This window comes from Pseudorca crassidens, chromosome 1 (assembly GCF_039906515.1).
Source record: "Pseudorca crassidens isolate mPseCra1 chromosome 1, mPseCra1.hap1, whole genome shotgun sequence".
NCBI classification, from domain to species: domain Eukaryota; kingdom Metazoa; phylum Chordata; class Mammalia; order Artiodactyla; family Delphinidae; genus Pseudorca; species Pseudorca crassidens.
Window position 1 is genome coordinate 145,952,386 of NC_090296.1, and position 24,767 is coordinate 145,977,152.

The window sequence follows — 24,767 nt, forward strand, 5'->3', positions numbered from 1 at the left end:
AACTATCTAGATAGAAGAAATTACAAAGAGAAAGATTAACACTTAAACTGCATAAAATTTAAAACTTCCATACAGTGAAAGAATAAAATGGAAAATCAAGAAAAAATGTTTGTAGCAATACCACAGGTTGACACCCATATTATAAGAGAGCTCACAAAAGTCAACATCATGACCCTAGAAGACAGACAAACGTCATCAACAACTTGCATAAAATAAAGATGGTAAACAAATATATGGGAAAATGTTTACTCTTTCCAGAAATCAAAGCAATACAACTTTTGGAATAAGCCTAAATAAATTATGGACATTATGTATCCATTGAAAATAGTAATTAAGATGACAATACAGCAATTTAAAAATCTAAATTCATGATAATCATTATCTAAAAATTATATACTAAGTTTTTCCTTTTTCTTAATCCATTCCTTTTTTATTATAAAATTCATGATCATTGTAAAAAGCATTTAAAATATACGGAAAAGCATTAAGTAAAAAGGAAAAGTCTTCTCATACCCTCCAATCCCTAGAGGTATCCTCTGTTTCTGGTGTTTCCTTTCAGACAACAGCTTAAGTATGAAGTGAAAAAACTAAGAGCTACCAACATTTAGAATCTTGAAAATGCCCAGAAAATTCCCCAGAAAAGTTTATGAATGCCTCTTCATCTTCATATTAAATAAATCTGCTTTTGCCCCAAGGACCAGGATAAAGAATACATTTATCGAGTGCCTACTGTATTTCAGACACTGTGCCAGGCACTTAACCCTGTCAGCAACTCCCTAAAATGCACAGTATCTCCATTCTGTAAAGTACAAGCTTAGGCTCTACTCCCTAAGGTTAAGTAACTTGCAAAACCAGAATCAGAACTTGCAGCTGCCAAAACTGAAAGTCCTCGTTCTTTTCACTTTGCGTATCTCAACAGTCAAGATTTTCAAAGACGTTTTATTCAGGCTTTTAAAATTTGTTTGACTTCATCACAAGTGTTATGAGATTACAGTAATATGACTTTTCTTAGTTATCACAGCAGCTACTAACTAGTTGATATATACCAGAAACTGCTCACATTTCTCAACTGTAAATTTTGCTAAGTGTCTCAGCTACACTGTAGAGTCGCTTTTCCTGGCTGCTAGGAACACATCCCCCCACTTGTAACACTGTAATAATATGAAAAAGCACTCTTGGTTTGAATCACTTTTAACACTTTTAAAGACAACCCACTTCTTACCATAGAGTCTGTCCAAGGCAGTTGTACTAAGTTTCACAAAAAAGAGATTTTCTATTATTCAACATAGTTTTTGGAAGACCTAGCCACAGCAATCAAAGAAGAAAAAGAAATAAAGGAGCACAATTGGAAAAGAAGAAGTAAAACTGTCACTGTTTGCAGATGAAATGATACTATAATAGAGAATCCTAAAGATGCCACCAGAAACCTACTAGAACTAATCAATGAATTGGTAAAGTTGCAGGATACAAAATCAATGCACAGAAATCTCTTGCATTCCTACACACTAATGACGAAAAATCTGAAAGAAAAATTAAGGAAACACTCCCATTTACCACTGCAACAAAAAGAATAAAATACCTAGGAATAAACCTACCTAGGGAGACAAAAGACCTGTATGCAGAAAACTATAAGAAACTGATGAAAGAAATTAAAGATGATACCAACAGATGGAGAGATATGCCATGTTCTTGGAAGAATCAATATTGTGAAAATGACTATACTACCCAAAGCAATCTACAGATTCAATGCAACCCCTATCAAATTACCAGTGGCATTTTTCACAGTACTAGAACAAAAAATCTTAAAATTTGTATGGAGACACAAAAGACCCCGAATAGCCAAAGCAGTCTTGAGGGAAAAGAGCAGAGCTGGAGGAATCAGACTCCCTGACTTCAGACTATACTACAAAGCTACAGTAATCAAGACAATATGGTACTGGCATGAAAACAGAAACATAGATCAATGGAACAAGATAGAAAGCCAGATATAAACCCACACACCTATGGTCAACTAATCTATGACAAAGGAGGCAAAGATATACAATGGAGAAAAGACAGTCTCTTCAATAAGTGGTGCTGGGAAAACTGGACAGCTACATGAAAAAGACTGAAATTAGAACACTCCCTAACACCATACACAAAAATAAACTCAAAATGGATTAGAGACCTAAATGTAAGACCGGATACTATAAAACTCTTAGAGGAAAACATAGGCAGAACACTCTTTGACATAAATCACAGCAAGATCTTTTTTGATCCACCTCCTAGAGTAATGGAAATAAAAACAAAAATAAACAAATGGGACCCAATGAAACTTAAAAGCTTTTGCACAGCAAAGGAAACCATAAGACGAAAAGACAACCCTCAGAATGGGAGAAAATATTTGCAAACGAATCAACGGACAAAGAATTAATCTCCAAAATATATAAACAGCTCATGCAGCTCAATATTTAAAAAACAAACAACCCAATCGAAAAATGGGCAGAAGACCTAAATAGACATTTCTCCAAAGAAGACATACAGATGGCCGAGAAGCACATGAAAAGCTGCTCAACATCACTAATTAGAGAAATGCAAATCAATGAGGTATACAACGAGGTATCACCTCACACCAGTTAGATTGGGCATCATCAGAAAATCTACAAACAACAAATGGAGAGGGTGTGGAGAAAAGGGAACCCTCTTGCACTGCTGGTGGGAATGTAAATTAATAAAGCCACTATGGAGAACAGTATGGAGGTTCCTTAAAAAACTAAAAATAGAACTACCATATGACCCAGCAATCCCACTACTGGGCATATACCCAGAGAAACCCATAATTCAAAAAGACACATGCACCCCAATATTCATTGCAGCACTATTTACAATAGCCAGGAAGCAACCTAAATGCCCATCGACAGACAAATGGATAAAGATAAATGGATAAAGAAGATGTGGTACAGATATACAATGGAATATACCTCAGCCATAAGAAGGAACGAAACTGGGTCATTTGTAGAGACGTGGATGGATCTAGAGACTGTCACACAGAGTGAAGTAAGTCAGAAAGAGAAAAACAAATATCGTATATTAATGCATATATGTGGAACCCAGAAAAATGGTACAGATGAACCAGTTTGCAGGGCAGAAATTGAGACACAGATGTAGAGAACAAGCATATGGACACCAAGGGGGAAAGCGGCAGGGCGGGGTGGTGGTGGTGTGATTAATTGGGAGATTGTGATTGACATGTATACACTGATGTGTATAAATGGATGACTATAAGAACCTGCTGTATAAAAAAATAAAATTAAAAAAAAAGAGATCTTCATCTATGTCACCATTTTAAGAGTTAAGAATAAATCCCACCCCATACTTCTCCTTGATAATCATAAATACATGAATGCACCCAGCTTGTAGTCCCAAAGTACCATTAAAAAGCTACGTTTTTTGTGGCCCCTTAATCATACTGGGTCTCACGAAGCGATTAGTTTTCTCATCTGCAAAAGGAAAGGTTGGGTCAATCTAAAAATGATTCTCCTCAATCTCTTAGTGATATTCCTTCATTTGAGAATTCTAGAAGCTGGTGGGCAAGCTTCTAGTTAAACGTCTTTAATTTCTCTTTTCATGATCACAGTGTGCCAACCTAGATATATCCAGATGTTACTGGAATTCTGATTCCACTTAGAGGAGAGGAGATCTGATGAACCCATCCTGGAAAATGTTCGATGCCAACAACAAAGACATACGCACAAAAGAGAATTTGTTCTCAAGAGCTGATTTCTTTCCAAGATACTTTTTCAATTCCCCTAAATTACAGAAGGTAAAGTGCCTCTACTTAGTGTTAAGCTCTTGTTAACATCACATGGTTTTTGACAGTCTCCAGCCAGCCACAGGCTTCACTTTCCATCCCTTGTGGGGGGAAGGGTGTGCCCTGCCCTGTGAGCTGGGGTATGGACACTGAGCAGGAGGAAGGTGGCCCATGACAGGCTCAAAAGGACATACCAGCAAGCCTCTGAAAGAAGGAATCCTAAATTAAACTCGGGGAGTGCTAGAATTAACCTTCCTCCTGTGACCTTTAACCTAACTCAATTTTCTCCCATTTCTAGTACTACTCATACATTCTCCTCCTCTGCAGACTGCCCTCTTCTGCCCTGCCTGTTATGTTCTCTTCTTGGTTCTTTTCACCTGAACCTTCTAATCTTTCTTTTCTTTCTTTCTTTCTTTATTTACTTATTTATTTATTTTTGGCTGTGTTGGTTCTTTGTTGCTGCTCCTGGGCTTTCTCTAGTTGCAGCAAGCAGGGGCTACTCTTCGTTGCAGTGCGCAGGCCTCTCATTGCAGTGGCTTCTCTTGTTGGGGAGCACGGGCTCTAGGTGCGCAGGCTTCAGTAGTTGTGGCTTGCGGGCTCTAGAGCGCAGGCTCAGTAGTTGTGGCGCATGGGCTCAGTTGCTCCACAGCATGTGGGATCTTCCCAGACCAGGGCTCAAACCCGTGTCCCCTGCATTGGCAGGAGGATTCTTAACCACCAGGGAAGTCCCTGATCTTTCTATTACTTCTTCCTGTCCAAGACCTGAGCACCTACCATATCTCACATATTTAAACCTCACCTCTTTCAACTGAGTGAAAATGCTATTTACCTCTACTATACAACTGCTCTTTAGCCAAAACAAATGTAAAGTCCAATCAGAACAGGCAAAAGGATAAAACTAAACCCACATTTAAGCATAAATACATAATTTAAGATGTCTTGCTTTATAAAGTCCTTGGTCTGCTCTGCAGCCCTTAGCATAAAACCCTGAATCCTTAGATGATACTTCATTAGACCAATAACTTAATTTCCATATTTAAACTACTCTCCAAACAATATAGAAAAGCAGAATCTCTATATTTTCTATTTCGCAAGCATTCCCAAAGTGCATACTTTTATAGAATCACTCCTAAATTTTCCTGCTTAACCTCTTAGGGAAACACAAATTCACAACACATTCTCATTTCTCTACATACACTCTTACTTATACTCCCTGTCTACACACATTTATATGCTCTCCCTCTCTACACACTCTCCTCTCTTCCCACAAAAGAGCTGTTACAGGTACAGGAGAAAATGGAGTGCCCTAGGATACACAATGGGGCCACTGTGCTATAAGGTGGAGCTTTTAGTGGGAGGAGTAGCAGTATTATAAATAGAACTAAAGAGGGGAACTTTTTCTCCCTTGGATCTCTTCGATCTTTCTTCCTGGCCTTGGAGTGGGTGTAAATTCCAGACCTTGGGACTCCTCCAACTTGGGAGGGGTGGAGGTTATGAAGGAAACAGGATGGGGCCAATCCAAAAAGGCAAAATGGACTTGTGCTAGAGGGTAAAGAGGGGCCTCAGAAGCACACAAGGTACAACCCAGCTCACCAGGGTAGAAGACACAACTGGGAGCTGAAGTTACAGCTAATAAGGAAGAGCATGTGATTTGTCTGCAGTGCACCTTGAACACTTTTTAGGGGTGGCAACAGCCACATCAGGTGGCCAGGAGGGACCCCGGTCTTCTTTTTTCAGTATGACATTCCCAGGCTTCTTTTCCTAGCCCTCTCTAGTTGTAAAGTCTAAATAGGTGCTTCCAAAGTTGATTTTCTAATCAAAGCTTTAAACAAAAACAAAAAAAAATATCACTGCATCCAGATTTTATATGATTGCCTCCATAAAATAAACCAGGCACATTGCCTTGATGCGAGGCCAAAGCGCAGATTGTACTAGGACAATATGCCGCTATTATGCTCTCCCTTATAACCAAAAGTATGGAAAATAAAGACTATCACAAATGTCTCACTGCCTTAGTCACTTCCTAAGTATGCAGAAGCACCCAACGAAAAAACGTCCCAGGGGATCATGGTCCCTGGATGGATTTTAAAGGAAATGGGATATTCTTCTATTCTGGGGAAAAAAACACCTGACAGAAAAGAATATGCTCTGGAGTAGACGGAAATGAAATGCTCTTGTAGTACAGCGCTTGAAGAAGGAAATATGATAAAGGACATCATCCTATTCAGGCTATCATAACCTAGCATAAGGTAGAGTTCTAAAATGTTTTCAATCTCATTTCTCTACTCGGGGGGTCCATCAGAACCGCTAGAAGCATTTAAAATATACAGGTATCTGGACCTTCCAGCCTAGATCTACTGAACCAGAATCTCTGTGGTAAGGCTCAGATAGCCTTTTTTTTTTTTAAAGTTCCCCAGATGATTCTAATGTACACACCTGGTTAAAAACCATCGTATAAAATGATGAAAACTATTCTTCAATCAAGAAAACTACAAGTAGACTCTGGACACTCAGGCCTCAGTTTCCTCACTGAAATGAGATGGCTGAACTAGATTAGTAGTGGAACTGGGGAATTCCCTGGTGGTCCACTGGTTAGGACTCTGTGTTTTCACTGCCGAGGGCATGGGCTTGATCTCTGGTCATGGAACTAAGATCCCACAAGCCGTGTGGAGTGGCCAAATTAAAAATAATCATAATCATAATCATAATAGTGAAACTGAATTAGTGGTAGCAAGGGGATGTCAGCCAAGATACCCCCTTTAAAAAAGGGAATTTTACTGCGGAAACCCAATATTAAAAGCAGAAAAGCTTTTGACAGGGGGAGGAAGCCCTTTTCTCTCACCCCTAGGTCACCCCAACAAAGACACCAAGACTCCACAGAGCCCAAGATGGTCTCTCATACCAGCTACAGCTTTCAAATTGTTTACCTTCCAAAACTAGATCTAGTCCATAATTTAAGTAGCAGAGGACTTTATATTTTTGTTCACGGGATCCTTACAAACTTTGTATGAGAAACATCCCCCTTTCTACTAACACATTCACCTCCTTCGGTCTAAACTTCCATTTAGAAAAACAAGTGTTATTACCATTCTCTCCACCTAAATCATCACTAATCTCCTCACAACCCTCTCCCAATCTAATGGAAGGGCTTTAAGCTCAGAAAAGAAGCCCGGATTCAAGAAGATGCACCAAATGCATGTTAGTGGTATCCCCAGGAATGGAAAGGAGAATGGGACCAGGGAGGTGCACAAAGGGGACTCCAACTGTGTCTTTTGAGAGAAAAGGGAAAAAATCTGAAGGGCTAACATTTGCTAGTTTTGGAATACATGGATGTTTATTGTATTGTTCTCTGGACTTTCCTGTAGCGTTTAAGATTTTCAAAACTAAAAAGACAAAACAAGACAAAAAACACTCTTGATTACTAGCACCATTTGAAACATCCTTGATTTTCATTAGACTTTAACCACAAAATCTCTCATTATCCCTTGCTGGCCTTTTCCACCACAGCTCACTCATAGGGGGCTTCCCTGGTGGTGCAGTGGTTGAAAGTCCACCTGCCGATGTAGGGGACATGGGTTCATGCCCTGGTCCGGGAGGATCCCACATGCCTCGGAGCGGCTGGGCCCGTGGGCCATGGCCGCTGGGCCTGCGCGTCGGAGCCTGTGCTCCGCAACGGGAGAGGCCACAACAGTGAGAGGCCCACGTACCGCAAAAAAAAAAAAAAAAAAGCTCACTTATAGGATACATGATCTGTAATTACATCTATCTACCCTGGGACTTTGCAAAGAAACACAAGCACCAGAACAAAAGAAATGAACTACTGATAGCAAATCAACACTCTAAGAATAAGACCACAAGGTCTTCGAGCATCTGAAAAAAGAAAACAGCAGTTGTACATTTACTTCACAAAGAATGCAGAGGACGCTGCCTTTGGTAAACAGACTTTGAATATTGCCAAATGCATGGACCCATACCCAGAGCACTACCAAGCGGAGAATGGACCCAATTCATATATAAATCAAAACCAGTGAATAACTGGTGAAACATTAAGGCCAAAAACTTCAAACCTTAAAATTGCTTTTCTTCCCTATAGCTGGTTGTGCCCAAAACATGCACCATAAGCATAAAACTGAACAACACAAATCTGGAAATTTTTCAGTATACGTAGGTGCCCATCAGACTGTTTCATGATAAACTGCCATCAAGGCTACTTGCTCCCATGAAAAAAATATCCTACCTGTACTTACTTATTCCTTCAAACTACCTGCCTCTCACAGTCACACCTACAACATACTCAGAGATCTTTATCTTTGTTCACACCAGATCAGCTCCCTTCTCCCAATCTTCTCTCCAGCCAACCTTTACCTCTTTGCTTCTTCCAAATGACAAAGGTACTCATAAGCCACATTCTGACGTCTCCTTTCATCCATCTCCTCTGCAGTAAGTCTCTCATTATCCAGGACCGCTAAAACATGAAAGAAAGAATGTAAGCGCAAGAATCTGTACCCTTCCTGAGAGATAAAAGAATGCCATAGCATCAAATTCCTGCTAGTCACCTAGAGAGTCAGGGTAACATGTGGACAGCCAGCGGTACTATCAATACAATGACTTTCCTAAGACAGGAACCATGGGGTTTCAACTATATTCATCCTAATCTTTGTTTAAAAGTACAATATTATGAACATGTACTAAATTTCAGTGTGACTTAAAAAATACTGACTTGAGATTCTGGTCCAAATTTGTGCTGGTCTATCTGCCAGACTCTCTCTAAATCCAGAGCTGTTCATGGTCTTTTTTTCCCCACTCTTTTATGAATCACTAAAGCCAGCAGTCATTGAGAACTAAGTGGCAGTAATTGTACTATGCATTTTACATGCATTCTTTCATGGAAGTCCCACAACAATCCTGTGATTATCACTCCTGTTTTACAAATGAGGAAACTGAGGCTGGTTGACCTTTGCCCCACAGCTAATAAATAAATGATGGGGCCTGGATTCAAATCCAGACAGTCTGTCTCAAGAGCCTATAAGATTAACTTCAAAGCAATCTGCTTCCTTTAATGGGCACCCAGGATATGGAATAAATTCCTAACTCCTGCGGTTGGCATTCAATGCCTTTCCCAATTTAGCCCCAACTACTTTTGGTAACTCTTCTCCCTCTCCCTCCTCCCCCTCCCACCGCTGTGCACTCCACACCACTCAGTTCCCAACACACACAGTGCTCGTCTACTCTTCAGTACCTTAGTTCCTGCTCTTCTCTCCACGTCCTGTCTCTTGCCCCACCCTACCCTGTCAAACTACACAGCATCCTGCAAGGCTCTGATCAAAGGTCCTATCTGTGTTCCTACTGCCTTCCCCAAGCCCCTCCTTCTCACCCACATTACTGTTTAAGCCTAGTTAGTTCACACGGCATCTTTATTTCTATCCCTCCTTATTATCATTAGATAATACACCTGCCCGCCTCTCTGATTAAAACGTTCTTTGAAAGCGGGACCTGCTCTTACTAATCTTTAATGTCACAAACGTGACACAATACCTCGCATGTAACTGCTGAGTGAAATTATCCTAAAACATAACATCATTCGCAAGAATATAAAATAAAACGGAAAACCTCAAGACTCTAAAGAACTCTCCTTTGGCCAGTGGTAACTATCCCGCCTGCAGTTCAGTGATGTCCCAGGACAGGGACAGAAAATGAGGTTCGGAAAATGAGGAAGTCAGAGGTTTGGGGTTTTTTTTTTTTTTTTTTTTTCACTTTTGAGATCCTGACGAGGGAACTAAGCCCGAGAAAGCTGAAGTGACTTGTCCAGGGCCGCACCTCTCAGCTAGCCTAGGGCCGAGGAGGTCTGGACCCTGGGTCTACCTCGCAGGCAGCACTCGGGCAGCACCTTCCCAGGAAGCCCGAGAAGAGCCCGCGTCTCGGGTCTCCGGTCCCCGGGACACGCCCTGCACCGTCCTCCTGCCACCTCACCCTAGGCCGTCTCCCCAATCTCGGTCGAGCTGGGAGTCGGGAGGCGCTGGGTGAGGCCCTCCAGCCGCCGCGCCCGGGACAAGGCGGGGAGGCCGTCTGGGTCCTCCCCGCCGCCTCGGAGACCGAGAGGGCGAGGGCTGCGGGCCTCGCCGCCCGCCACCTCGCCGCACCGGCTCTTCCGGGTCCGCGCGGCCCACAGCAGCCCTGCCCCACCCGCCCGGCGAGCCCCCGGGAAAACGGCGCCTCAGAGGCAGCGAGCCCGCCCCGAGACCCCAGTGCCGCGGAGCCCACACTCACAGCCATAGTGTGGCCGAGCCACACCCAGTCCGTCAACCTCGTCCGCTGCGGACATGGCGGCCGAGCCCGGGTCTCAGCTCAGGAAGCCGCAAAACCTTGGAAGCGCAGGCGGCGGCGGCTGCAGCCCCTGCAGACTGCTCGAGCTGCCCCGGTCCCTGTGGTCCCGCCCCGCGCTGCAGGCCCCACCCTCAGACCCCACCCCAGCGGCCCCGCCCTGTCGCGCCGACCGCAGCGGACGGAAGGAGGCGGGGCCTGGGCCTCCTGACCCCGCCCCTAGCCCCGCCCTGCGCCCGCAACGCCCTCAGGAGGCGGAAGAAGGAAGGCGGAGCCTGCCCGCCAGTTGTACTCACTGTCAGCGCCGCCCGACGGCAAGACCCGCCCCGGGCCTGGATCCTTGCCCTAGCCGGCGGCCGTCGCATCCGCACCTCTTCGCAAAGACCGCCAGTGTCCGTAGCTTGGAATAAAAAACGTGGGCACTTTACCTTCCCCTGCCTGCCTAGCCAAACTCTTCTGCACCAAAGGGCTCAAGGAAGGCCTCTTTTGAAGTGGCCCAGTGTCTTCTTGCGGACACATGCAGGACCCAAACTCCCGTAAGGGGCCGCACAGCCTGGCAATCTGGACGCAGCCTTCTCCCGGATTCGCCAGCAGTCGCCAGAGTTGAACTGCTTAACCCCGCTAGCATTTGAGAAGTGGATATGCTAAAGCAGGAGAATTGTGTTTGTCCAAACTTCCTTCCCTTAGATTCCTTGCCACTATTCTTTGCAAGTTCTTCTTTTTAGAGGACTCTTTGCCCCTTTTAGGGATGCGTCTTCCCCTTGCAACTTGTGGCCTGCCCTTAACAAATTGGTACTCAATGGAATTCCGTCCTCAGCCGTCTTCCGTTTTTTCTTTGCCCACTCTTTCTGAATAACTTTATCCACGCTCACCTTAAACTGCTGAAGAGCCCTAAATATATATTTCAGACCAGACTTTCTAGAAGCCCCAACTCATTATTTTCAGCCGTGTAATGGACATTTTAAACCTGTGAATCCCGCAGACACTTTAAAGTTAACGTGTCGAACACTGACCCTGTTCCCGTTATTATCCTATTAATAGTGCTCAGTTCCTCACGCCCTACATGCAATCGGTATTATTACTGAAGTGTCTAGCTTTTGTGTCTGTCTCCACTGTGATTACATCATCTCCGTTCTCCCTCTGCCAAACAACTCCCCGCAGTCACCCGCGTGTTCTTTCTAAAGTGCAAATACGGTCGTGTTCTTCCTTTTCAAAGTCTTTTCCTAATATTTCCTTCAGGATATGGTCCAAATTCCTTACCATGCCAAATAAGCCACTTCACAACCTGACTCCAGGCTGTTTGCTCTAGCAATTTTCAGTTTATCCATTCTTCCTTCAAAATAGTAAAGTGAAATACTTGAAAACCTGTAAAAACAAAACACCCCCATTAAAAAATGGTCAAAGATTTGTTACAAATTCAGAAATTAGTTCTTTCTTAAGCTTTTAAGTTTAGCTTGCAAATTTTATTATTCTATTTATAAGTCTAGCATATTTTACCAATCACTTTGCAGAAACTTAGAATAATTTTTGGTCCCATTCACAAACTTAGTTAATTCAACATCTTCCGACATTTAAAATTGTCTATAAACTTAATCTATTAGATTTTCATTTTAATGTCTTCAGGTGTTTAGCCTAGAATCTTCTCAAGGCTTAGTAATCCTTATAAATCAAATATACTTACAAATATAATGAATTTAAAGTTTTCTTAGATGACCCAGTTCCATGTGTAAGCAGTAAAATTTCAACTCAAACCTTAAGTCTAAAACTAACTCAATTATACATTTAAAATAAGAGTCATAAGACCATCACTCTAATAAGCCAAATTTTCTTAAACATTGCAAGTGCCTAAAAAGTGAAATATGCACATATTTCTTCTAAACCCCAACATATTAATCACATAGTTTTTACCCCCATTAAAGCCTTTTTGTGCTTAATTCTAAAGCTTCTGAATTGAAAGACACAGAACTGCTAAGAAAGACAGTTTCAGTCTAGTTAATTAAGATTACTCTTGATCAGACGTTTTTTTGTTTGTTTGTGTCATTCCCCCACCACCACTCCACACCGAGCGGCTTGTGCGATCTCAGTTCCCTGACCAGTGAGAGCGCTGAGTCCTAACCGCTGGACCGCCAGTGAATTCCCTGATCAGAGGTTTTCTACCAAACATAAGTTCTGGAGCTACAGACTTTCAGAGCCATTCTTCTCACTACGCCAACTGATATTTTGAGCCCCTTTTAAAATTCTGTTATGGATTTCAAAACTCTTTACCTCATCCTCTGACTACTCTTAGAAATCTGCAAATCCTACCCAGTTTATCTTTTGATTTTATTTTATATTTCTTGGTTTTTAAGATATATACATGTTTTTATTTTAATTCTAAAGACCTTTGTAATGGATGAAATTCAAATGTGTAAATGCATTTCCTCTCTAATCATAAAGGTTATGAAACTAATGGGCTCTTGCATTCTTTCTTATTCCTAGAACCATACAATTCTAACAGGTATTTAAACTAATATCCCATTGAGTTTCAGATATCTCAAATAGCTTCATCTGATTGTCACAAGTTAAGTCATTCTTCATAACTATAATAACTGAAATGTACTGAGGCTTTACTGGCCTCTGTGTTTTGTATTTATTTTCTAATCTGAGCCTTATAATAATCCAACAAAGAACTATTATTATCTCCAATTTACAGATGAGAAAATGGAGAACTACATAACTCAACTGAAGCCACACAGCAAGAGGCAGAGCTGGAACTCAAACCCAGGTCTGTCTAGTGACAAAACCCACATGCCTGGTCAATAAATACAAGTTTCATAGAAATTCACATTAAGGTCATAACTGACATCAGAGTAGCAATGTTTTCTTTTGTTTTTTTAATTGATACTATTGGCAAAGGGGTGAAAAAGCAACCTTTCTCACACACTGCTGGTTTGGCTATAAACTGGTATAACCTTTCTGAAGTCCAACTTTGTGTTATGCAGTCATCCTTCAAACAACAAATTTTACTTCTTGGAATATATCATAAAGAAGTTATTTTTTAGTGTGCAAAAATTAGTGATGAAGATGCTCTTTGGAAATGTCTTAAATGCCTGCCACTGGGTTGTTTTTCTTTGTTTCTTTGTTTTTTACTCAGTGATGGCAACTCCACACAATGGAATTCTATACAGCCATAAAAGTCATGATTTGTGGTTCTGGTCAGGCTTGAATGGCTACAAGGAATAGAGACCCACTTTTCTTTTTCTTTTTTTTTTTTTTTGCTGCCCCGCACAGCATGGGGGATCTTAGTTCCCCCACCAGGGAATGAACCTGTGCCCCCTATAGTGGAAGTGTGGACTCCTAACCACTGGATAGCCAGGGAATTCCAGAGACCCACTTTTTTACCTCTAGAGGAAAATAGGCTGGAAGGGAGGTATTTATAATAAAGCTATATATGGACTAGAACTGGAGCAAGAAAAAACAGGACTAACAGAAGCCTGAAGGCATGGCTCTGTTGCTCTGGGCATCTCGGCTTCTCCACAGGTCTACTCTACCCTCCTCTCTTTGACAACCAGCTTCCTCCATTCTAATATTTTGTGCTCCCTCGCAACTCTGGCTTCTATTTGGTGGAAGGCCATGGCATCCTTACACCATCAGCTCCATTGAGGATATCAGTTGCCCAATTTCATAATCCAGTGGCATCTGATTGGATTAGCTCATCTTTCCACCCCATGAGTATGTCTCTGACTACCTACAGGTGGGCTGTTCTTGGATCAGATGCCAATCCTTTAGTTCAATTAGCTGGGGTCAGGGAATCAATCAGTTAAGAATAGAAAACTGTGAGCTGGCATTATTTCCTTCAATGGGAGACTGGGTAGGCAAACAATGATCAGTATTTTAAATGTTATGGTTAAGTGAAAATAACATTATGAACTAATAAATATATTATGATATCACTTTTGCTTTAAAAATATAGATAGATATAGATGTACATATAAATAGAAAAAAGGCTTGAAGCACATACACCAGTATAGTAACAGTGGTTTCTCCAAATGGGGAATTACAATGGATTTGTGGCTTTGTGTGTGGGATTTGTTTATTTGCTTCTTTCTATTTACCAAACTTTCTAAATGAGCTACTCAAAATATTATTTTGTCAGTAAGTATATATATGAATAAAGTTAGTAAATATGAAATGAATAAATAAACAAAAATTAAATGGCAAAATAATGAGCTAATGGGTCGCTTTGGAGATAGAATTGGTTCATGACCTCAACGAACTTACAGATTCATGGGAGTGGAGCAATATTAACAGAATAGCTTCAGATAAGCACCATAATAGAGATTTCTCTTGGCCTGGGATACCTTTTAGCCTCTTATCTGCCTGGGAAACTCCTACTCAACTTCCCAGACTCAACTCAAATGTCACCTCCTCCCCAAGCAAAATTAACCACTTCCTCATTTATTTTCCATAACACTTAGAAGCATATGTCTTCCAAAAAAATGTCCCATTTCACATTTTTAATACTTCTGAAATCAGGATAGTCTTACAACCAGTAATAAAAGAAACTAGTCAGGGCTTCCCTGGTGGCGCAGTGGTTGAGCGTCCGCCTGCCGATGCGGGGAACGCGGGTTCGTGCTCCGGTCCGGGAGGATCCTACATGCCACGGAGCGGCTGGGCCCGTGAGCCATGGCCGCTGAGCCTGTGCGTCCGGAGCCCGTGCGTCCGGAGCCTGTGCTCCGCAGCGGGAGAGGCCACGGCAGTGAGAGGCCCGCGTACCGCAAAAAAAAAAAAAAAAAAAACAACTAGCCAGCTGCCAGGTAGAGAAGTAGTTGGGAAAGTACCATAATTGTCATTGTAGATGTGTTAATTTAACTAATTTCTCAGAAAAGATCAGAGAATTTTCAGAGCTGGAATCCATGACGGATTCATGCTTTAGGAATGGCTAAGTGGATCCAAATAGAGTTAGACTCTTCACAAAAAGCTTGGCTCCAACTTTGATTTAGAGAAGAGGCTAGTAAGTAATCCCAGTGATAAATGTACGCTACTGTCAATCAAGTTTTTTAAAACATATACATTTGATAAGATATTCTCAATGTCCCAAAAAGCTGTTGGAATTTGATGGTGTACCCCACAGTCAAAAGTATCTTAAATTCCAGGAAGTGTGTACCTTTATATGGCTCTATTATAGCACTTAACTCATAGAATTACAATTAGTTATTTACCTGTCAATCTTCCCAGAGAGATCATTAACTTCTCAAAGACAGAAATTTGGGTAAATAAACCCCGTGTGAATAGTTAACAAATGTAGCATCCTTACTGTTGGAGTTTTAAGATTTGCTTTTTATATAGTTCATATAGAAAATTTCCAGAAGGATGGATTCCTTAGGACAGATGGCAACACTTTGGACTGCTTTGGTTCTTTGTCTTGTATGAATACATGTAGGGCTTTTGATACATATAGCCTCTTTTATAAAAGGCTGGAAAATCTGAGGTTATAGCTTCTCATCACTCTTAAAGATCAAATGTTAAGGAATTAATTTGAGGGATAGCTTTTCAGGAGGTTGTAGCTATGCTGGGGTAGGCAGAATTTTAAGATGATGCCCAAAATTCCATGCTTGGTTATCCATTCAAACACTAATCTAGGTAATGTTTTGAAGGGCTCTTGCTGGTGTAATTAAGGTTACTAATCAGCTGATCTTAAGGTAGGGAGATTATCCAGGTAATCACGTGAGCCCTTTAAAAGCAGAGAGTTTCTTTAGGTGGTAGCAGAAGAAGTCAAAGAGGCTCAAAGTACAGGAAGGATTTGATGGGCAATTGACAGTTTTAAAGATGGAGGGGGCCACATGGAAAGGACCTGAGAGCAGCCTTGAAGAGCTGAGAGTGACCCCTGACCAGCAGCCAGCAAGGAAACAAGGACTTCAGATCTACAAATGCAAGGAACTTTGACTCTGTCAACAATTTAAATGAGCTTGGGAGCAGATTCTTCCCCAGATCCTCAAGATAACAGCTCAGTTCAGAGAACGTTTTTACTTTGGTCTTATAAGACTTGAGCAAAAAATCCAGTCAAGCTTGCTCAGACTTCAATAGAAAACTAATACATATGTCCTAGGACATTTGGGTGTATGGAGAGGGGAATAAGGTTGTTCAAAGGTAGTATTGCCAAATATGCTGATGATAAAATTTTGCATTAGAAGAACTATGAGCTAGCTGGGCACTCTGCTCCGCTCTGACAAGTCTGTCTCCATATATTCAATGAGTCTTTTGAGCAGAATTAGCTACAGGACTACATGGCTGGTGGTTGGTTGAATCCCTGGATGCTGAGGAAGCACGGATACTGAGGGCTGACTATATATTACATGAAGATTAATCTAGGAGTTGTTCAAGGGTCAGCTATAGTAGAATTCTCCAATTTAAGGATGAGGAAACTGAGACTCAGAAAGGTTAACTAATTTTCCAAAGATTACACACCTAATTAGTGACATAGGCAGGATTCGAAATGCGTTTGACCCAAAACCCATATATACTATATATAAAATAGATAACTAATAAGAACCTACTGTACAGCACAGGTAACTCTACTCAATACTCTGTAATGATCTATAAGGGAAAAGAATCTAAAAAAGAGTGGATATACGCATATGTGTACTGATTCACTTTGCTGTACAGCAGAAACTAACACAACATTGTAAATCAACTATATTTCAATAAAATTTTTTTTAAAAAACCCATGTATATGAACACTACTGTGCGCTGATGTGCCAATCCTTGTTCACGGTAGGGGCTACCTAGTGAGCTGAGTTGAGAGATTTGTGAGGCCCCATTTGCCAAGAACATGATGCCCAGACATGGCAAAGCACTCCCAAGGAACTTTTAGACATCAAGACAGATTAGGGAGTACAGATCAGAGAACAGTTGATTTTTACTAGGTGATATAAGAAGATTTTCTAGAAGAGGTGTCATGTAAGCAAGGCTTCCAGGGAAGGCCAGTGGAAAGGATGAGAAAGCACAAGTTGGGGAAACAATGTAAACAAAGTCAGGAAATTGTGAAAATGTATGGTGTATGGGGCATGTGCATGTGTGTATGTGCCCTGCTTACTTCCTAACTCACTTCACTGCAGCCTCCTCAAAGAGCAGAAGCCACATGATGCTTCAAAAAGTCCAAGTGGGGACTTCCCCGGCGATCCAGTGGTTAAGACTTCGCCTTCCAATGCAGGGGGTGTGGGTTCGATCCCTGGTCAGGGAGCTAAGATCTCACATACCTCGCGGCCAAAAAACCAAAAACAGAAGCAATATTGTAACAAATTCAACAAAGACTTTAAAAATGGCCCACATCAAAAAATCTTTTAAAAAAAAATTGTCCAAGTGGAACCTCTTTGGAAAGACACCCCATCTTTGCAGAGGGTATAACCTTCTCTTTCCTTGGGTACCACGGATTTTTGGTTGGGGAATGGGTAGACCCTTTTGGTGAGAGGGATTATAAATACCCTCTTCCTTTGTCACTCCTCATTCCCTCTGATTGGTATGCAGATGGCAGAATGCTCACCTCCTTTGTGGAATGCCACTTTCCTATGGGTTCCTCCAGAAGTGGAGTATGGAAAAATCTTCCTGGGCCTCTCATGAGATTACAGGCAAACTGGGGACATTTCTACTACCATTTGTATTTACAGAACAGGGCAATGTAGAATACTGTGAGACTCCAAATATATGTAAACTATCACAGAAAAAAAATGGGAGAGACACACACATATGTAGCCATGTTTCTCCCTAAGACAACAGTCAGTTAACTGACCCATGTCCAGTCTGGTAGGAAAATGGCCAAGTTGGAACTGCCTCCTCACAATACAGAGATGGGCTTTCCAAATCATAAGTACCAATCACATTATTCAGTTCAGGAATCACTGGTAACATCCCATGAATCAGAGTGTCTTATGTGGCAGAATTCATGCGTGAAGCTTAAAGAAAGTTTAATTTCAAGATCATGCCTTGTATTCATCTACTCATTCATATACCAATTGCTCTAAGTGACATCTCCTCCAGGAAGTCTTCCTTGACTCTCAAGATAGCACTTCTGTGGCTCCCATATTCTTCTTTGTATTGAAAATATGTGTCTGTTATGTCTGTCTCCTTCAACTACTCTATGTGCTCCTCGAGAGAACGGTCATGTTTATATCTGTATCCCTAGCACCTTGGACTGAGCCTAGATGTAATAGGTAAATAATAAGTGTTTACTGAATTAAAATGAATCAGTTGGGAAAATACAATGTGGGTTGGCCATGTATTCATATATTCTGTTTGTGATATGCCTCTGACTCTGAAGAGGTAGGACAGGCTGCATCCAGGCCTAGACTCTAGGCTAAGGTGCTGAAGTTAAGTGCTTTGGGTTTTCTTCATTTGAACCCAAGCCACCTAGATAAAGAAATGTATGAACTCTTAGTACACAAATGACAGATTCAGGGCAAAATCCCTGCTCATTAATAAAAGCAAGCTTCTAACTTCAGGATCCCTAGATTTTCTCTTATAATCTGATGGGCAGCTAAAACAGGTGGGATCAACCTGCCATCCTGACTGCAAGGAGAGAAGCCAAACATTTGAGTACTGGGACCTCATTGTGGACAAAGAACCCAGTATCTGGGGCAGAAGGCAGGGTCATACCAGGAGAAGAGTCAGGAAAGGAAAGTTGTTGCCAGAGCCCACATAAGGGTCTTAAATTCTATACTAAGGAGATTCGACTCTCCCCTATAGACAACAGGAGACTAAGATTTTATAAGCTGGGAAGGAGTATGATTTGATTCAACAAAGATTTATGAAATGTTGTACTTAGGTACTAACGTGGTCATAAAGTTGAGTTAAACATAGTCTCTGCTCTTTAGACAAGTATACAAATGAGAGTACAAGATGTAATAAAAAGTGAGTGAAACCCAAGATATGGAAAGGGTTATAGAGATCCAAAGGAGAACTCATCTGCTTGATGGAGGAGATGTAGAAATATTTCCTGGAGAGGGAATGTTTTAAAGGGGAGCTAAAGAATGGGTACTTTATGAACATAGAATTCACTCAACAGCCAATAAACCTGTAAAAGTTGTTCAACTTCCCTACTAATCAGGGAAATGCATGTTAAAACCACAATGAAATGTTATTTCATACCCATCAGATTGCAAAAATTCAAAAGTCTGACAAAACTAAAGATTGACAAGAAAGAATAGTAATGGAAATATTTATATACTTCTGGTGAGAATGGAAATTAGTACTACCACTTTGGAGAATAATTTGGCAATATCTAGCTAAAGATGCACTCAGCCTGTGACTTCAGAATTTCACTTCTAGGTATGTATATCCAGAGAAACTCCTATCTAGGTACACAAGGAGACGTACCAAAATACACAGAAATACCTGTGACAGCAAAAACCAGAAATGACCTAATAGCTATCATCAGGAAAACAGATGAATTGTGCTGTGATTATACACTGAATATTAAAGCAAGGAAATTAAGTATATGTGCCAACATGAATGAATCTCACAAACATAATATTTGGGGTGGTGCAGGATACTTACCTTGATACTCATTCATATATAATATAAACAAGTTTATGCAAAATAATATTATACATTGCTTAGGGATCTATATCAATATCTCCATACAAATATACACAGAGAGACAGAGAGCATAAATAAATATAAAGGCATAAGAGTGAGAAATACCAAATTCAGGAGAGTGAAATATGGGTTGGAGAAGGGCTATATTTGGGGAGGGGTTCACAGGAAACTTTAGTGTATTGGTGTAAACTTTAAGTGTAAAATCATTTTTCTTTCTTTCCTTCTTTTTTGAAATTTCTTAAGCTGCATGGTAGGTACATGGTTGCTTTTGCTCTACTCTTTATACCTTTTGTATATCTTTTTTTTTTTCTGGCCACACCACATGGCATGTGGGAACCTAATTCCCCGACCAGGGATTGAACCCTGGCCCATGACAGTGAAAGTGCTGAGTCCTGACCACTGGACCACCAGGGAATTCCCCCTTTTGTATATCTTACATATTGAATTAAAAAAAATAAGTGAATACTTGTTTAGTCTGAAGAATTGAGGCAGCAAGTCATTCTAGAGAGAAGCATGTTCTGGAGAGGGCAGGCTACATTCAGGGAACAAAGTGTCACCGTTCTGTTTGGCAGAATAAAGGGTATTTTATGGAATAAGCACAGCAACTTGCATTTATATTTATATAACATCCTGCAGCATATAGATCATTTTCACATACACCAGCTCATTTAATTATCAACTTGAAGAAAAGTATTCTCATTTTATAGATGGGGAAACAGGCTCAGAAAGGTTATGTGATATGTTTGTGAAAATCTTTGTTAGAGAAAAAGTTTAAAAGGATGTACAATAAACAGTAGTGATTATCTCTGGAAGGTGGGGTAATAGGTGATTTTACCTTTCTTGTTTGCTTAATTATATTTTCTGATATTTCTAAAATGAACATGTGTAATTTATGAAGTAAAAAAGTAATAAAGCAGGGAGGGGAAGGGAAGGGAGCAGGAAAAAAGTAACTTCCTCAAATAGTGGAGTTCTTTGATTCTGATCCTATACCCTAAATACAAGAATGACAAACAACAGAAGAAATAAAGAAGCTAACATAGGAAAAAATGTTCAACTTCACTGATAAAGAAATGTACATTAAAACAAGATGTAAGAATCATGTCTATTAAATTAGCAAAAATGTTTTTTGAGGGTGAGGGTGTGGTGAAATTGGTAGTCATTTATTGCTGGTAGCATTATAAATTGGTACAGTTCACTCGGAAGATGATTTGGCAGCAAGCAACGAGAGCTGTAAAATGTTCACACCCTGTGGAAATAATCTAAAATGTGGAAACATTTTTTTCTGAGAGGAAAAAAAAAAGGATGTTCGCAAGAGCATTATTAATATAGCAGGGCATCCTCCATTCAGACAGCAGTATGAAGTTGGCTATTTATAGGAGGGTGGGCTTGTAATCTTCTGAACGGTCATTTGCACTAATTGATATACATAAAGGGAGGGTTTGTTTTTTAGCTGAAGGAAAAGTGAGAAAGTGTGAGTGTGTGATTGAGAAAAAATGGAGGAGATTGGCCAGGTGTCTGTTCAGACCCAGGCATTTTGGATGGTCTTTTTTTATTTTTTTCTCTCTTCTTTCTTAGTGTAACTCAACTCTACGAGGTTTAAGTGGAAAAGGTCAGGGACTTCCCTGGTGGTCCAGTGGTTGAGACTCTGTGCTTCCAATGCAGGGGGTCCAGGTTCAATCCCTGGTCAGGGAACTAGATCCCACGTGCCGCAACTAAAGATCTCACAGGGCCGCACACGGCAATTAAGACCTGGCGCAGCTAAATAAATAAATAAATTTTTTTAAAAAAAAAAAATGTGGAAAAGGTCAGTCTCTGGAAGACTATTCTGTTTTCCTATTTGCTTTTTTCTTGTGAAATATCTTGTAAATAAAAAGTATATAAATAATGTATATTAAAGAATTATAATAAAAAGAAACTCTGTGTGCTCAGCACCCAGCTTAAGAAATAGAAACTTAGCATCCTTCTTCCCCATTCTAGTTAACCTCTACCCTGAATTTTATATTAATAAATACTTTTCTTTTCATTACAGTTTGTGTGTCCTTATTACTTAAGCAATATAATATTTGGTTTGGCCTGTTTTAGTCTTTGTTGTATTTTGACATTTACTGTATGTATTTTCTGTGTCTTATTTTTTGTGCTTAATATTGAGTTATTGAGGTGTATCTGTGTTAATGCTTACAACTGTAGCTTGTTCATTTGTCCTGATGCATTCAACATTTCCACTGTGTGAATTTACCAAATTTGCTGGAGGTGGGGCCACTAAATCTGCATTTTAAACAAGCACCCCCGAGTAGGACTAATGCAGGTAGTTTTGAGAAATATTCTTAGAGGATAAGTCCAAGCTGTTACTTTTTATTCTTCCAGCTCTCTAAATTTACCTTTTAATTTCATTTAAACTGCTTGTCTCTGCTTTTCCAAAAATATTTTCCCATCTTTCTTCACCTAGGTAATTCTTATTCTTCAAGTTTCCTCATTAACCTATAAACTCCTCCAAGGCAAAGATTATCATCATTATCATTGTTGTCATTGACATTTATAGAGCAGATACAATGTACCAGGCACTATGCAAAGAGTATTCTATGTATCATCTCATTAATCCTCATCCAACCCCATAAAGAAGGTACTGAGCTTATCCTCATTTTACAGATAAGGAAGTAAGTGTCAAAGAGAGTAAGTAACTTGCCCAAGTACAACAGCTTTTTAAATGTGGACCTCTTTCACTGTTTTGTCTTTGTACTTCCAGTGTCTGGTGTAGGACTTGGTACATAGCACTCAATAAATGTTTTTCAAGCTGAACTGAAGGGAAAAATCAAAGAGAAGAGGTGGAAAAACCATGCCTTTAGTTCAGATACTGGAGTGCGGATGGAAAAGAGGAGCTAGGAACAAGATTTGGGATGCCAGATTATCACAGAGTTGAAATCCGGGGAGTGAGGTTGTGGGAAGGAATGAGGAAAAGACAAGGCATTTCCATTTTTTTACTTTGGGCGCTTCTGTATTTTTTGGAAATTTTTACAGAAAGCACGTGGTGCTTTTACAATTAAGGGGGTGGGGGCAGTGTGGAGGCAGAAGCTACGTGACTTGGCACCAGCAAAATACAGGAAACGGGGAAAGTGAAATCTAAGCCAGAGGCACGCTGGAGGTGGGAAGCCTGATTAAAATAGCCTAGACATGACAGCCCTGAGAATATAATATATATTAATATTAATGGAAGTTTGACAAAAGGGGAGGGAAGGAATGTGACACTAGGGTTTAGGAAGAATTCTTTTGAGGTAGAAAGGTTTATTGATCTTGCCTTTTTGTTCTGTATCTCCCAGTGCCTGCCACAGTGCTTGGTGATAACATTCATTTATTGGAGACTCACTATGGGTCAGACACTAAGCTCTTTATGTCATGGATTGAAGCAACGTCTTTAATTTTTCTCTCTTGAATATGACTTACACATGGCTGCCAAATCAAACTTCCTCAAATGCTGACCATGCTTCTCCTCTATTGGAAAACCATCAATGACAGACACTCCATTCCCCAGAGAATAATATCCAAACTCAGTTTGGCAACTAAGAGCCTTCTTGGTGTGACCCTCACTCACCTGTCCCGCTTTGTCTCACACTGCTGCTTTTCTAGCACAAGTTCCTTGCCTGTGAGCACGCCTTCATTAATTCATCCAATGAACATTTACTGAGCACCTACTACATAGCAGGCACTGTTTTAGGTGCCAGGGAAAGAATGGCAAATAGGAGAAATGGCTCCCTCCCCCCAGTGAAGTTTACCAAAACAAATAAGTAAACAAGAAAAGATCAGGAAGGTGTAAAGCCTTTGATGAAAATAAAAGAGGATAAGGGCTTCCCTGGTGGCGCAGTGGTTGAGAGTCTGCCTGCCGATGCAGGGGACATGGGTTCGTGCCCCGGTCCGGGAAGATCCCACATGCCGCCGAGCGGCTGGGCCCGTGAGCCATGGCTGCTGAGCCTGCACGTCCGGAGCCTGTGCTCCGCAACGGGAGAGGCCACAACAGTGAGAGGTCTGCGTATCGCAAAATAAATAAATAAATAATACATACATACATAAAAACAAAAATATAAAATCAAATCAAACCTGCGACGTCAGTTGGGAGGCCACTGCAGGAATTCAGACGAGAGATGGTGGTCCCCTGGGACAAGAGCTTAGTGGTGGAGATGGGACGGCTGACAGATGGGGTTGAGAGGAATCTGGGAGGTAAAGCTGATAGGGCTTGGTGATGACGTGGATTCTGAAGTGAGGGAGAGAGGAGGTGTGGAGAATGTGCAAGAAGCCCAGTCATAGGGTAGAAACAAAGGGAACTCTGAAAAGTCAGTCATCTTGACTCTCGCCAATACCATTTAAGTATTCCCTGCTCATGGCTGGGGGGCGCGGGGTAGGGGGCAGGTAGCAGAGCCGCAAAGCAAGTCATGCATCGCCCCTCAAGAGCTCACATCTTATAAGGTAGACACATCTGTACAATATGAGAAACAGGGTGAAAGAAAAAGACTATTTATGTTATAAGCCAGTGAGCTGTCTGTTAAATACTACTAGGAAGTCTGCATAGGAGGGGCCGGAGCCTGGGGAGGGCCGAGGAGTGGGAGAGAGAGAGGGAGCCAGGCTATCGATGACCTGCTTTTATCCCCTCAGAGCTTGAAGGTGTCCGTGTGGAAGCGCTTGCTCTCGACGTGGACGATCCTAGGGTCTGTGAGAGCCCCAAATTTGTAAAGTGTTAGAGACAAAGATGTTTTTTCTGATTTCTCAGATAGACTGAAGCCTAGAGTGATCAACTGACCTGTCCAAAACCAGATGGCTAGTAAATAACCTCACCAAAACCAGAGGCTGGCTCTTCAGACCCTTGGTTCTGTGCTGCTTCCACACCCTGCCTCCTAAATCTAGGGTTGCTCACAGACCATGAGCACACATCACATTCCTAGCTGGGGTGAGGGTCATGCCTGCTTGTGCTAATAATGCAGCTTTTGTGTCCCTCCATGTCCTCTAACTGACTCCTTCTTGCAGGACACTCTTCTAGGACATTTCACATTAATCCAGTGCCAGATTCTCAGAATGTCCGAACTTTCTCATTCCCTGT

General features: G+C 41.2%; 1 protein-coding gene across 1 annotated transcript in view; it reads right to left on the reverse strand.

The window, feature by feature from the left end:
- Positions 1-10,220, reverse strand: part of IQGAP1 (IQ motif containing GTPase activating protein 1) — a 102,253-nt gene extending 92,033 nt beyond the window's left edge. Inside the window, exons 1-2 of the mRNA XM_067697490.1 lie at positions 10,058-10,220; positions 8,156-8,255 (exon numbers count right to left, since the gene is read on the reverse strand). Of these exons, the coding sequence (XP_067553591.1) occupies positions 8,156-8,255; positions 10,058-10,112 (155 nt within the window). The 5' untranslated portion in view covers positions 10,113-10,220. The remainder of the gene's footprint in view (positions 1-8,155; positions 8,256-10,057) is intronic.
- Positions 10,221-24,767: the final 14,547 nt, after the last annotated feature.